The sequence below is a fragment of the Leuciscus leuciscus genome (genome assembly GCF_965113295.1).
Source record: "Leuciscus leuciscus genome assembly, chromosome: 21".
NCBI lineage: Eukaryota > Metazoa > Chordata > Actinopteri > Cypriniformes > Leuciscidae > Leuciscus > Leuciscus leuciscus.
The window spans coordinates 11874346-11886649 of record NC_138745.1 but is presented as its reverse complement, the minus strand read 5'-3'; the positions used below and the strand labels follow the sequence as shown (position 1 = coordinate 11886649).

The 12304-nt window shown below is 40.3% G+C and overlaps 2 protein-coding genes across 4 annotated transcripts in view; one reads left to right on the top strand and one right to left on the bottom strand.

Moving 5' to 3' along the window:
* Positions 1-12304, top strand: part of ccser2b (coiled-coil serine-rich protein 2b) — a 435236-nt gene that overhangs the window by 205793 nt on the left and 217139 nt on the right. The window lies entirely within an intron of this gene.
* Positions 8531-12304, bottom strand: part of grid1b (glutamate receptor, ionotropic, delta 1b) — a 503970-nt gene continuing 500196 nt past the window's right edge. For all 3 annotated transcript variants that reach the window (XM_082151397.1, XM_082151399.1, XM_082151398.1), the window contains one exon: positions 8531-11443. In XM_082151397.1, the coding sequence (XP_082007523.1) occupies positions 11046-11443 (398 nt within the window). In that variant the 3' untranslated portion in view covers positions 8531-11045. The remainder of the gene's footprint in view (positions 11444-12304) is intronic.

Sequence of the window (12304 nt, the reverse complement as noted above, 5' to 3'; positions counted from 1 at the left end):
ATAGCGACAGGTCTTGAATCAGCCTGAAGGGGTTGTTATTCGCTATAACAACCGCCTCGCTATACATTATCCCGCTTATTACATGGCTACCTACAAAATAAATAAATAATTTGACACAAATTATTGATTTAAAAACGATTGTATTGCTTCCGCTAAAGAAAATAGTCCGTTCTGCGTCCATAGCAACGCTCTGTTTTTCATGGCAACGGTGTGTTATACTTCGCAGCGGTCTGTTATCAAGAAATAACACACCGCATTCTACAGAGGAATTCAACCATGTAATAAGTATATCACACCGTTGCCATGAAAAACAGAGCGTTGCTCTGATCCTCCCGATCACCACTCTGTCTTTGGCCGGTCCCATCTGGATCAGCAGGGACCGGTGCAGCAGCGAGGTGAAGCTGTGTTCCTGCCCGGGAGAAGAGACGCTGAACTCTCCGCCTCCCGCCACCGCCGGACCTCAACACATTCTCACCTGTGAAATGTTATCCCTTGCGGTAATTATTTATTTTTTATTTTATTTTTTTTAATTCGAACATCCATAAGCAGCACAACAGTCTGGCATATTTAGTGTTGAGTGATGATCCTGCGACACTGAATTCTATCTATCGATATCGATCTGCGCTCGATTGCTCTTCCTTCATCCTCCAACTACCCGGATGTCTGTCACAGTAACTTGAAATTGAATTTAGTGATCTGAATCTGAATTGAGAGAACTGAATGTGAGGATATATAGAGAGTTGAATTTTCAGTGAGGATCAAATTGTATGGGACTTCAGTTCCAAACAAATAAATTCAATTTCAAATTATACAATTCAGATTCAGTTTTTCAATGCAATTATTCAAATTAAACAATACAATTTCAAATGATGTGATTCAAATTCAGTTTTCCAATGCAATTATTCAAGTTTAGCTTCGGGTAAAAGTTTAGCTTCAAGTTTGATTAAAATTCAGTTTCTGGTGGCACATATTTCAGCCCATATGGGTCACACTTACAATACAATAAGCAAATGTGCATGATAAACACTCAAAACTTATTAACACATCAAATTTCTTGGAAAATTTGCACTGTTGCCCCCGAGAATAACCCACATAAAACCAAGATAAATTCTGGGGATTTGTCATTAGAATGATTGTAGTAAATTGCAATATTACGTCTGTTTTACACCCACAAAGCTCTCTAATGGAACCAGGTGAATGGATGCATCTGCTGGTAAGCCTGAAGAGAGTGCAGCTGTGTGTGAAACTAAAGAACATTCTGAAACCAGACAGCAAGACTAAATCTTCTGTTTAGATGTTTCTCTTTGTCGACCAGCCTCGCAGGTATGCTTAGTCTGAAAGGGGATTTTTTCTGTTTTTTTTTTTGCTCTTCTTTCAATGTGCCTTTAGAACTCTTGACACATGGGAGTGCGATTATGGAGATGTTTCATTGTGAGTCAGATAATCTGTCAGCAGTGGGATTTGTTTTTAAATCCTGTTGACAGGTGGACGATGAGAGACTACTGCCAGTGTACTGTTACCTGCCAGTCTCAACACTTTATGTCATATCATCCTTGTGTCACCAAAGCACAAACATTTATGACCTCTGAGGTCAGAAAGGCCAGTGTGTCCACAAAAATGGACCTTGGAACCCTGCTATATTCAACCACACCATATACATTTTCTCTCAACATGTTTACATTACAGACACAGAACAAGCTATGATGATCAATGTGACAACCTTCTGTGTGCATCATTAATGTATAATCATGACAGACTAACAATATGTAATTTTTTTCGCTGCTAGGGGTCGCTAACCTCTTACAATAACAAAGGCGTAGGTTAAGGACGCAGTGAATAAGCGGAATCATGGAACTTGCCGATGTCATGTCATGCCGATGGATCTAATAATGTATATGGATGAGTGAATACATTGATGTTTTTAACATGACTGTAGTATGATGCAGGTCGTGATTGCTAATGAGACAGATATCAGCGCCACACGTTCTTCTTCATGTAAATGCTTTTAAACCATTCAAGCACGAAATGACAAAAGAGAACGTGCTGTCTGTGAATGTCCTGCTGAAACACAGGATGCAAAGAAAAACGTACGCCAGAATCGACTTCTCATTCGCGCTTGAACGAATAATAACACAATTATGCCAAAATGTCCATTTTGTTGAGTATCATCATAAGAGCAGTCTTAAAAGAGTTGTGAGAAAATGGGATGCCTGTGAGATCCACATGTGGCAGTGACAGCAGAATCAAAGAACACTAAAGAACGCTTAGTAGCTTTAATAAGGATTCATCTATATTTCATTTATAATTTATGCAGTGAAGACTGTAAAGTGTTTGATAACTTTAATCAATTTCTGTGTATTTCCTACCTGTTAGACAGGTAAGAAGGGCACAGGTAAATATGGCATTTATTATGGACTTGTTTGAAGATTGTTTTAAGTTCACTTAAATTAAAAGTTGTTATATTTTTTGGGGCCTAATAAATGTTCAAATTGATAGCTTTCAATTATACTGTAGTGTTGAATGGCGATGATTACTTTAAAATATATATTTATGAGACATCAGAAGCAGTATTGGTATCAGTGATACTGGCCTTCATTCATAAAAAGATGCCATTCATTTTTTATATTTTTTTATATACTGTCTTTATGTTGTTTCTACATTAATTTGGAGATTAACTGTGAAATTTTACATTATGAAATTAAAAACTTATATTAAAAATAAGCTATCTTGTGCAATTATAACAAAATGATCCCAATATAAAAACACAAATACACCGAGTGAGCAAACATTTAGGTGAGATTTGCAATGGTAATTGAGCAATGTTTATATATGAATAAAAGCCTTAATTAAAAATGTCATCATATAAAGTGATCTCTTCAGAAGAAATGACTGATTCCTAGACTTTCAATAGATGGACAATTTTTTGGGGGTTGATAATATTAAAAATATCTATATGACAGCAGGCGGTTCTTCCCTGTGGTATTTAGAATCGATACATTTCAAGGTATCATATCAAAGTATGTTTCAACGAAACAACAACAGCGTGAGCGTGCCGCTAGATGTAAAGCAGTTGTCCATGTCTGTCGCCATGGTTACTATGGCAGTACAAGCAGAAACCAGGGATAATGCGGATATTACGTCATTGACAGGCAACAAGTTAGGAATGGGCACGATTTAAAATTGTGAATTTCTCACAGTCACTCACCTAAAGGATTATTAGGAACACCTGTTCAATTTCTCATTAATGCAATTATCTAATCAACCAATCACATGGCAGTTGCTTCAATGCATTTAGGGGTGTGGTCCTGGTCAAGACAATCTCCTGAACTCCAAACTGAATGTCAGAATGGGAAAGAAATGTGATTTAAGCAATTTTGAGTATTGAGTATGAGTATTTCACAATCTGCTCAGTTACTGGGATTTTCATGCACAACTATTTCTAGGGTTAACAAAGAATGGTGTGAAAAGGGAAAAACATCCAGTATGCGGCAGTCCTGTGGGCGAAAATGCCTTGTTGATGCTTGAGGTCAGAGGAGAATGGGCCGACTGATTCAAGCTGATAGAAGAGCAACTTTGACTGAAAGTTGGTTACAACCGAGGTATGCAGCAAAGCATTTGTGAAGCCACAACACGCACAACCTTGAGGCGGATGGGCTACAACAGCAGAAAACCCCACTGGGTACCACTCATCTCCACTACAAATAGGAAAAGGAGGCTACAATTTGCACGAGCTCACCAAAATTGGACCGTTGAAGACTGGAAAAATGTTTCCTGGTCTGATAATAATAATAATAATAATAAATTGAATTTTTATAGCGCTTTTCTCTAACTCAAAGTCGCTTTACAGGGCAGAAAAAAAAAATAGGATAGGCAGAGGTGAAGAGATGGGTCTTGAGGCGGGACTGAAAGATGGTAAGGGAGTCAGAGGTGCGGATCTCAAGGGCAAGGGAGTTCCAGAGCCTTGGAGCTGCCCTCGAGAAAGCTCTGTCCCCAAAACTGGAGAGTTTGGACTTGGGGATGGATAGGAGACCGGCTGAGGTGGATCTAAGGGACCGTGAGGGTTGGTAGGGGGAGAGGAGGTCAGAGAGGTATGAAGGGGCCAAGTGGTGGATGGCTTCGCGGGTGATGAGTCGGGCGGCTGCGTTTTGGACCAGTTGTAGTCTTCTTATGTAAGTTGAGCTTATACCAAGGAGTAGTGAGTTGCAGTAGTCCAGTCGTGAGGAGATGAAGGCGTGAATGAGTCTTTCAGCAGCAGGGGGTGTGAGTGAGGGTCTGATTTTAGCCACATTGCGGAGGTGAAAGAAGGATGTTTTAATGACCTGACAGATGTGGGGCTCAAGGGAGAGGGTTGAATCAAAAATCACGCCAAGGTTGCGTGCCTGGGGAGATGGGGAGACAATGGTGCCGTCGATGGTGAGAGTGGGGTTATTGGTTTTGCCGAGTGTGGATTTGGAGCCAATGATGAGGAATTCTGTTTTATTGCTGTTGAATTTGAGGAAGATGAGTCTCGATTTCTGTTGAGACATTCAGATGGTAGAGTCAGAATTTGGCGTAAACAGAATGAGAACATGGATCCATCATGCCTTGTTACCACTGTGCAGGCTGGTGGTGGTGGTGTAATGGTGTGGGGGATGTTTTCTTGGCACACTTTAGGCCCCTTAGTGCCAATTGGGCATCGTTTAAATGCCACGGCCTACCTGAGCATTGTTTCTGACCATGTCCATCCCTTTATGACCACCATGTACCCATCCTCTGATGGCTACTTCCAGCAGGATAATGCACCATGTCACAAAGCTCGAATCATTTCAAATTGGTTTCTTGAACATGACAATGAGTTCACTGTACTAAAATGGCCCCCACAGTCACCAAATCGCAACCCAATAGAGCATCTTTGGGATGTGGTGGAACGGGAGCTTCGTGCCCTGGATGTGCATCCCACAAATCTCCATCAACTGCAAGATGCTATCCTATCAATATGGGCCAACATTTCTAAAGAATGCTTTCAGCACCTTTTTGAATCAATGCCACGTAGAATTAAGGCAGTTCTGAAGGCGAAAGGGGGTCAAACACAGTATTAGTATGGTGTTCCTAATAATCCTTTAGGTGAGGGAATAACACTGTGCAAGTGGTTTTTGGTAATTTTTATACAAAACTTCTTATTAGGTATATACTGTTTATATCTCTTCATAAATCAATTTACAATTTAAATGTCATATTAATGAGTTTTTTGTTCTGTGCAGAGTCCCTAGATTATTTTTGGGTTTCATGCCACATCATCTTGAGGAAAGAAGACGTGACTCATTTATTCTGGCTAACTTCTGTATCTTTTCTCTCCTGAAATTGTTTATGGTCACCTGACTATGTTTTCATTAGTAGATTATCTCGTAGTCAGTCAACTTCCACAGAAAGGGTGCTGGCATGGACATCACAAGGGAAGAGGCACCACAACTCATGACACCTGCAAGACACCGAATGTTACTACTGTTCCGTATTTGGAGACTTTTTGAATCGTCCAATCAATCTGTCAGAATATTACAAATCTGTAAAGATGACATTCTCTGAGTCAGAAGGAGGAAAGACACTGTTTCGTAAAATTACCCTGAAAATAACCACAAGAAAAAGTGATTATATTGTCTATACATATAGAGCTCGATCGTGAGCAGACGAGCCAAGAAGAACAAGCAGGATTTCAGCAGAATCGGGGAAAGAATTCAATGCGGGAAACAAGGGACTTTCGATCAGCATTCATTGTATTCACTGGGCTGCCTTATGGAAAGCACTGGAGATGGATGATCAAGCTTCTTCAGGAACACTACAACCAGTCATCCAGTCAAGTGCAGATCCAAAATGAGCTCTCTGAGGCGTTTACCATTCAGACTGGGGTCTGCCAGGGAGTCGTGGCTTCTCCTCTCCTCTTCAACATCGTGATGGATGCCATAATGAGAAAAGCATTCCAACACATGCACGGAGTTCAGTACGCTGAGGACCATTTCATTACGGATTTAATGTTTGCTGGCGACAGCACCATACTGGCTAACGACGATGCCGAGGCCACGGATATCCTCCATGATATCGCCCGTGTGGCCCAGTCGGTCTCAAGATTAATGCGGACAAGACAAAAGTATTGACAACAGATGGATCGCCGGCCATAGTTAATCTTGATGGCGACCAAATCAAGCAAGTTCAAAAATTCAAATACCTGGGAATGATGGTACAAGAGAAAAAAACAGACAGTGGTCCACTCTTGAACTAGTCAAGCAGCCGCTGCCTTTGCTTCCCTCGAGTGGTGCCTGTGGAAGCGAACCAACATCTAATCACAGACCCTAATGCCAGACCCTTACGCCAGATTGTACGAGTCTCCCTTCGTGACCACCTCCGAAATAAGTATATTCGTTGCCAATGTGAACATCAACCAACAATCGAGGAGCAGATTAAGAAACGGTGACTGCAATAGTTTGACCACGTCTGTACAATAACTGACAGCAGGCTACCATTCAAACTCCTCTGGCGAGATCGACCTGCCCAGTGGAAAGTCCAATGAACAGAACCAAAGAAAACGTGGATGAAACAGGTCAATGAAGATGTGAGAAATCAACGTCTTACTCTCAATGAAGCCAGGTCTGAGGCCATGGACCCCCTAGCTAGGGATCAAAGAAGAAAAGAAGAGAAAAAAAAAAAAAAAAACAACAACAAAAAACAAAACAATCAACACCATTCAATTATTACTTAAGACTTAGAAACCTTTAAAACGTATAACTAAATATGTAGCAGAAATGTGCTTTCACACATCACTTCTTACTCAGCTGCAGTATAGATTAATGTTTTCACCAGGTGTAGTCTGACATGATGCTCGAAAGAGACGGAATGAGTTATGTTAAACATGTTGCCGCCAGCACTGCTGTAGTGCTGTTAAATGAGTCTACCCCGTCAGACCGGGAAAGAGTCACTGTAACTGAGGACAATGGTGGAACTGGAGGGAAGGAAGAGACCGGCAGATCCAGAGGTGTGGAGGGTTGAGGCACAGCTCAGAAGTCCGAAGCAGAGCCAGAGTGACGATAGACCAAGAAGGAGCTTGAGGGATGAGGGAGCCCGGCAGAGCCTGATGGATGACACACCAAGTTGGAGCCAAGGTGGAGACGATGGGTCAGAGGGCCGGGGTATAGAGTCTGGGGCTCGGAGGCTTGACGCAGAGATAAGGGATCCACAGACCAAGGTGGAGCTGATGACTGGCAAGCCGAAAGCAGATCAGAGCAGCACCACAGGAGGAGCCGAGGGGCTGAAGGGAGAAAGCGGAGACTAGGCCGAGGAACTGGATGACTTTGGCAGAGGAGATGGGAGTGGAAGGCTGGGTGGGACCATCGTTGATGAAGGAGACTTGGAGCTGGGAAGAGCCAATGGCGATGAAGGCGACTTGGAGCTGGATGAAAAAAGGCTACTTGGTGCTGGACGATGAAGGAGACTTGGGACTGAACTGAACCAGTGATGAGGAAGATGACTTGGGATTGGACTGAACCAACGACGAGGAAGACAGCTTAGAACCAGACGGGACCAGCAGAAACACCTTAAAACATTTCATCATCCAGCTCAAATAATAATTCAGCAGAGACCCAGCTTATTGTGTGCACTTCAGCGATGGGAGTGTGGGCGGGGCCCCAATCCAGCCCCTCGAATTTTACTAATAATAGGTGTGTTCAACTTGAAGTGGTGCTGTGCAGGCCGATCAGTGTATGACATAAAACTGCAGCCGTCTGCTCTCTAATCGTGGTACTTTGATGTCATACATTGATGAACACACCTATTCCCTCTGCGACGGGATTGTGGGCGGGGCCCAAATCCATACCTTCAAACTCCACTAATATTCTAGGCAGGGCTCCAATCCATCCCATTGAACTTAAGAATCTTTTCCAACGTTCCAAAAATCTGTGGCCATTTCCTCAAAAATGAAGCTAATTAATCCCATGAAGAAGGTTGTAACGACATTGTACCCTGATCTCCAGATTTCAGATTTTATTAACATTGTTGAAATTTTATATAAAATTTTGGTATTTTTGGGGAAATAATTATCATACATTTTTCTCAATTGATGGATAAGTAAAAAGTGATTTGGTATGTCTTGCCTGGTTTCCTCTTCACAGTGCAACGGTGTTAAGACCTTATAAAATATTATTTCATGTAATTTCCCTTATCAGACTGTGGTTGCATATCCTACACTTGATGGGCCATTATCCAATTTATTTCTGATGTTCTCAATTCAGGAACACAATGGTCCAAAAATATGAATGAATTAAAAGATAGAAAGTACAAAAGCTTATTATGATGATTATGTATTACAAAGAGTCTGTATTATGTATCAAAGAGTCTGCTTCTATACTTAAGACACATATATTATCAGTTATACCTTCAAATGTACCCTTACTGGCACCACCGAACATCCATATTTCTCCATATTACAATTGTAAAATTACTGAAGCGTCAAGCAAACAATGTAAACCATGTTTCTTTATTAAAGATTAAGAAACTCCAAGCAGCATATTCATAAATAAAATAAGAGTCTCCCTTAGATGTAATGTTACAGACTATGCTATGAAATTGTTATGTTTCATGGAAGATTTAATGTTTTTTTCTCTGAAATCAAAGGGGCACAAGTGTAAGGCAGTGATGACACTTAACCCTACAAATTACACATCCTTACCACCACTGTCGGCATCTCAAAGCCACAGGTTGTGTTACACAGTGTAATATATCACTTTGGTTCACATTAGTAACTACTTGGACTTCTACAAAATATACACAACACAACCTTGAGTTTTGACTGACAAGCATGTGCAGGGTGAAATCTTCTCGGAAACTGGTCTATGTGCTCCACACTGACAAATGTCCATTTCTTTGTGATTTGAACAACGTAAAATTTCAGAGGATCTGTGGAATGACAACAGGAAAATACGTACAGGTAGATGTAAATGTATAAGGTTGTTCTGGTTTAGGTCACAAACATAACACGTCTGAAATTCATAATTGGTCCGCACCTCCCAAAAAAAAAAAAAAAAGAGAGTATGTAAAAGTTTAATTCTACAGTAAAAAAAAAAAATTCATATGTGTTTGGAGTATTTAGAATTGCCTGCAAGAGATGTTTGTCAAGCTGTGGGCATACCAGCATGGCTTCATTTACACCAGAGGGGTCTCCAACCCTACTTTTAGTTTTTTGTTTACAGCTACCGTGCTGCAGAGTTCATCTCCAACCCCAATTAAACACATCTGAACCAGCTAATCAAGGTGTTTAATGTTACTTAAAAATTACAAGCAGGTGTGTTGGAGCAGGGTTTGAAATGAAAGGCCCGCTGAAGTGCCTTGGAACTCGCAGCTTTGTTTGATGCATTGACATCATTTCCACTGAAATAGGAAGTCGTACTTGACAGCGCCAAGGAAGCGAATCCGAGCGCTGATGATATGCTGGATTCAATAATAGAGGTGTGAAAAATGTCTAGCCATTTAATTCTTAACCAACATACAGTTGGAAAACAGCTAAAAATCGAGCGTTTAGGCAACCGAACACACATCTCTAACACCTATTGCTCCGTGATGTGTCAACGGTCGTTTTGGCCAGGTGGTATTTATTCCATAGGGAGTGGGATGCTTTAGATTCTAGAGAGCATTTGATTGGACAGAAGATGTGATGAGATTCTGAAGTCTGCGGTGATGTCATTAAAATCCGTGCTCCATTTTAGCGGTGAGAGACTTAAGTTTTGAATGCTTATATCTCCTAAATGTGAATTTTGTCATTGTTTTGGAACACACCATCTTATTCATAACCTTAAGGCTAACATATTCATACTAAAAGTTAAAACAAAACAAAAAACTTACATTTTTTATTTCAGGGGGCCTTGAAGTTTGCAGGAAGGTAGCTCTCCAGGAGCAGGGCTGGAGACCCCTGATTTACACCAATCACATATTCCCCTTGCAGCTCATTAAAACAAAATATATCACAAACAAGTAAATTATGAAAACCATTTCATATACAATTTTTTTTTTTTTTTGTCTATATAATCTGTGAAGTGTTGTACAGTAAAAAAAAAAAAAAATCAAAAAAGCAACGATAATACAGCTCGTTCACAAACAACAGCATGAACTAATTTAAAATGTCACTGATGTGATGCTGTTTTCTAATATATTTCATCAATATAATTGTTCTCTCTGGGCTGGTTGTGCTCACGGATTGATGGTCTCAAACTTTGATTATCTGAAAGCACCTTCAAAATAATAATAAAAAAATTTAAAAAAATTAAAACTTAAAAACCCAAGCTTTTTTCAGTGCTGTTGCTATGATGGCAAAGTTTTAGTTTGTCCGTGATGACATTTCCACACAAGTCACTGCTATACTATTTCACATTTTGAATGGTTAGCCTTTGCTTGTTCTGTAAACCCATCAACAACATCAACACGATGCAAACACGTAAATCTTCATTAGTAATCAACAACCAAATCCATAAATTGAAGCAAAATTAAAATGGCCTCACTGTTTGCAGGTTGAAGAAGGTCTATTACTTTCAAAAAGGGGGGCATAATTATCAGCGCTCAGCTTTTGGGTTCCTACAGCTGTGTATGGTCATCTAGTAACAAAACGTGGAGAGACATCTTTTATTTCGGCACTTAGAAAACAATCACAATGAATTTGAGTCTTTACCCATAGAGAACAAAATTCACAAAGCCATTCAAACAGTCGTTTTGAATTATGTTTATATGTCCTTTTTTGTTGTTCTTTTGTTTTTGTAACTCAACTTCAAAAATTGAGAATATTCAAAATACACTTTTACTTACTTTGCTCTTTCAGCATTTACAAATATGTACAAGAAAAAATTATTTCTCATGTTTTCATTTTTTTTTTTCATAATAAAAATCTCTACGTATTTTTTTTTTCTTTTTTTCTTTTTTACTCTTTGTACACTGCCACAGTTTTCCAAGCTCCAACTGCACCTCGGCTTTCTTCCTTTGAAAAGCAAGTATGAGGCAGCCCATGGTGACGATGGCCTTAGATGGATGTACTATGCTCAAAAGCTTCTGGGATGGGTCCTCCTGGTACTGACTGGTAGGACATTGGCATGGGCGTCTTGGCGGGACTCTGTCGGAACAGGCCCCCGTTGGGAGCCCTGTGTTTGCATTGGATGGAGGGCATGGTGGAGCTGCTGAGAGGAAGGGGTAGGGTGCTGCCAGGACCCTGGGCCAGTGTCCGGCCCACCCCATGAGCTTGATCCGGGAGGAAGGTGCTCACAGACAGGCCCGTGCCCGGGTAGTCTCGCACAGCCTCCCGCTGCTGGCTGGGCGGCATGCTGCCGATGTCCAGGGCAGAGATCTCGATAGATGGTGCGGGGATCTGCTTGTGTGCCATGTCCTCGTCCATAAGACTGTTCATACGCCGATGCACCTGTTCCAGGTTCACCTCCTTGTCCTAGAGAGGGTGAGAAAAGAAAGGAGGGACAAAGAGGCTGAGATCTGCTGGTTCCAGGATGTTTTGTTTTTTTGTTGTTTCTTTTTTGCTTTTAAGCTCCATGCAAGTAAGGCTTCAGTTACAGCAGGGTGTGTTGCAGCTGTATTTACTAAAAGGCCCAATTGGAAAGTTCAAATAGTTGGAAGTGTTTCAAATAGAATGTGCACCTTGAAATCAAATTTGGCCAGTGGACATTTAAAATAATATTAATGCTTGAGTGAGACTAAAACTGCCATTACTATTAATATCACCAACAACATTAGTGCTAGAGCCAACCTGCATTTTTTAACACATCAACATTAAAATCTATAGGAATTGTTATAATTGCTAAAATGTCTGTTAAAATACAGCACAAAGAGTCTTAAAATGTGAACATCCTAATGATATAATTAGCTACCTGAATAACAACACATCTACATTAATAGCACAAACATTTGATAGTAACACTATTAAAGTTGCACAAGTACTGTATTTACCTTTTTGTTTATTTATAATTCATCATTTTGTTAGTGTGAATACTAATGAACAATCCAAAGTGTTAAATCCAGATCTAGATAAACACAATAGACAATAGGTAGGATGCATGTCCAGGGGCCTAAAACCAAGCTATGGAATGTTATGCACATAGAAAGGTAGCTTCACTTTCTATTTTAAATTCAGGTAATTTGCAGTATCATCGTAAAATTACGCTGTATTTAAAAAGCTAATTCATATCAGACCAAAATAAATACCATAATAACCAAGCAAGGTGTTGGTCATCTTTAAGAAAAGTAGTTATTTTATATAACATTATCTGCAGTGTTATGTGGTTGCTGTGGTTTT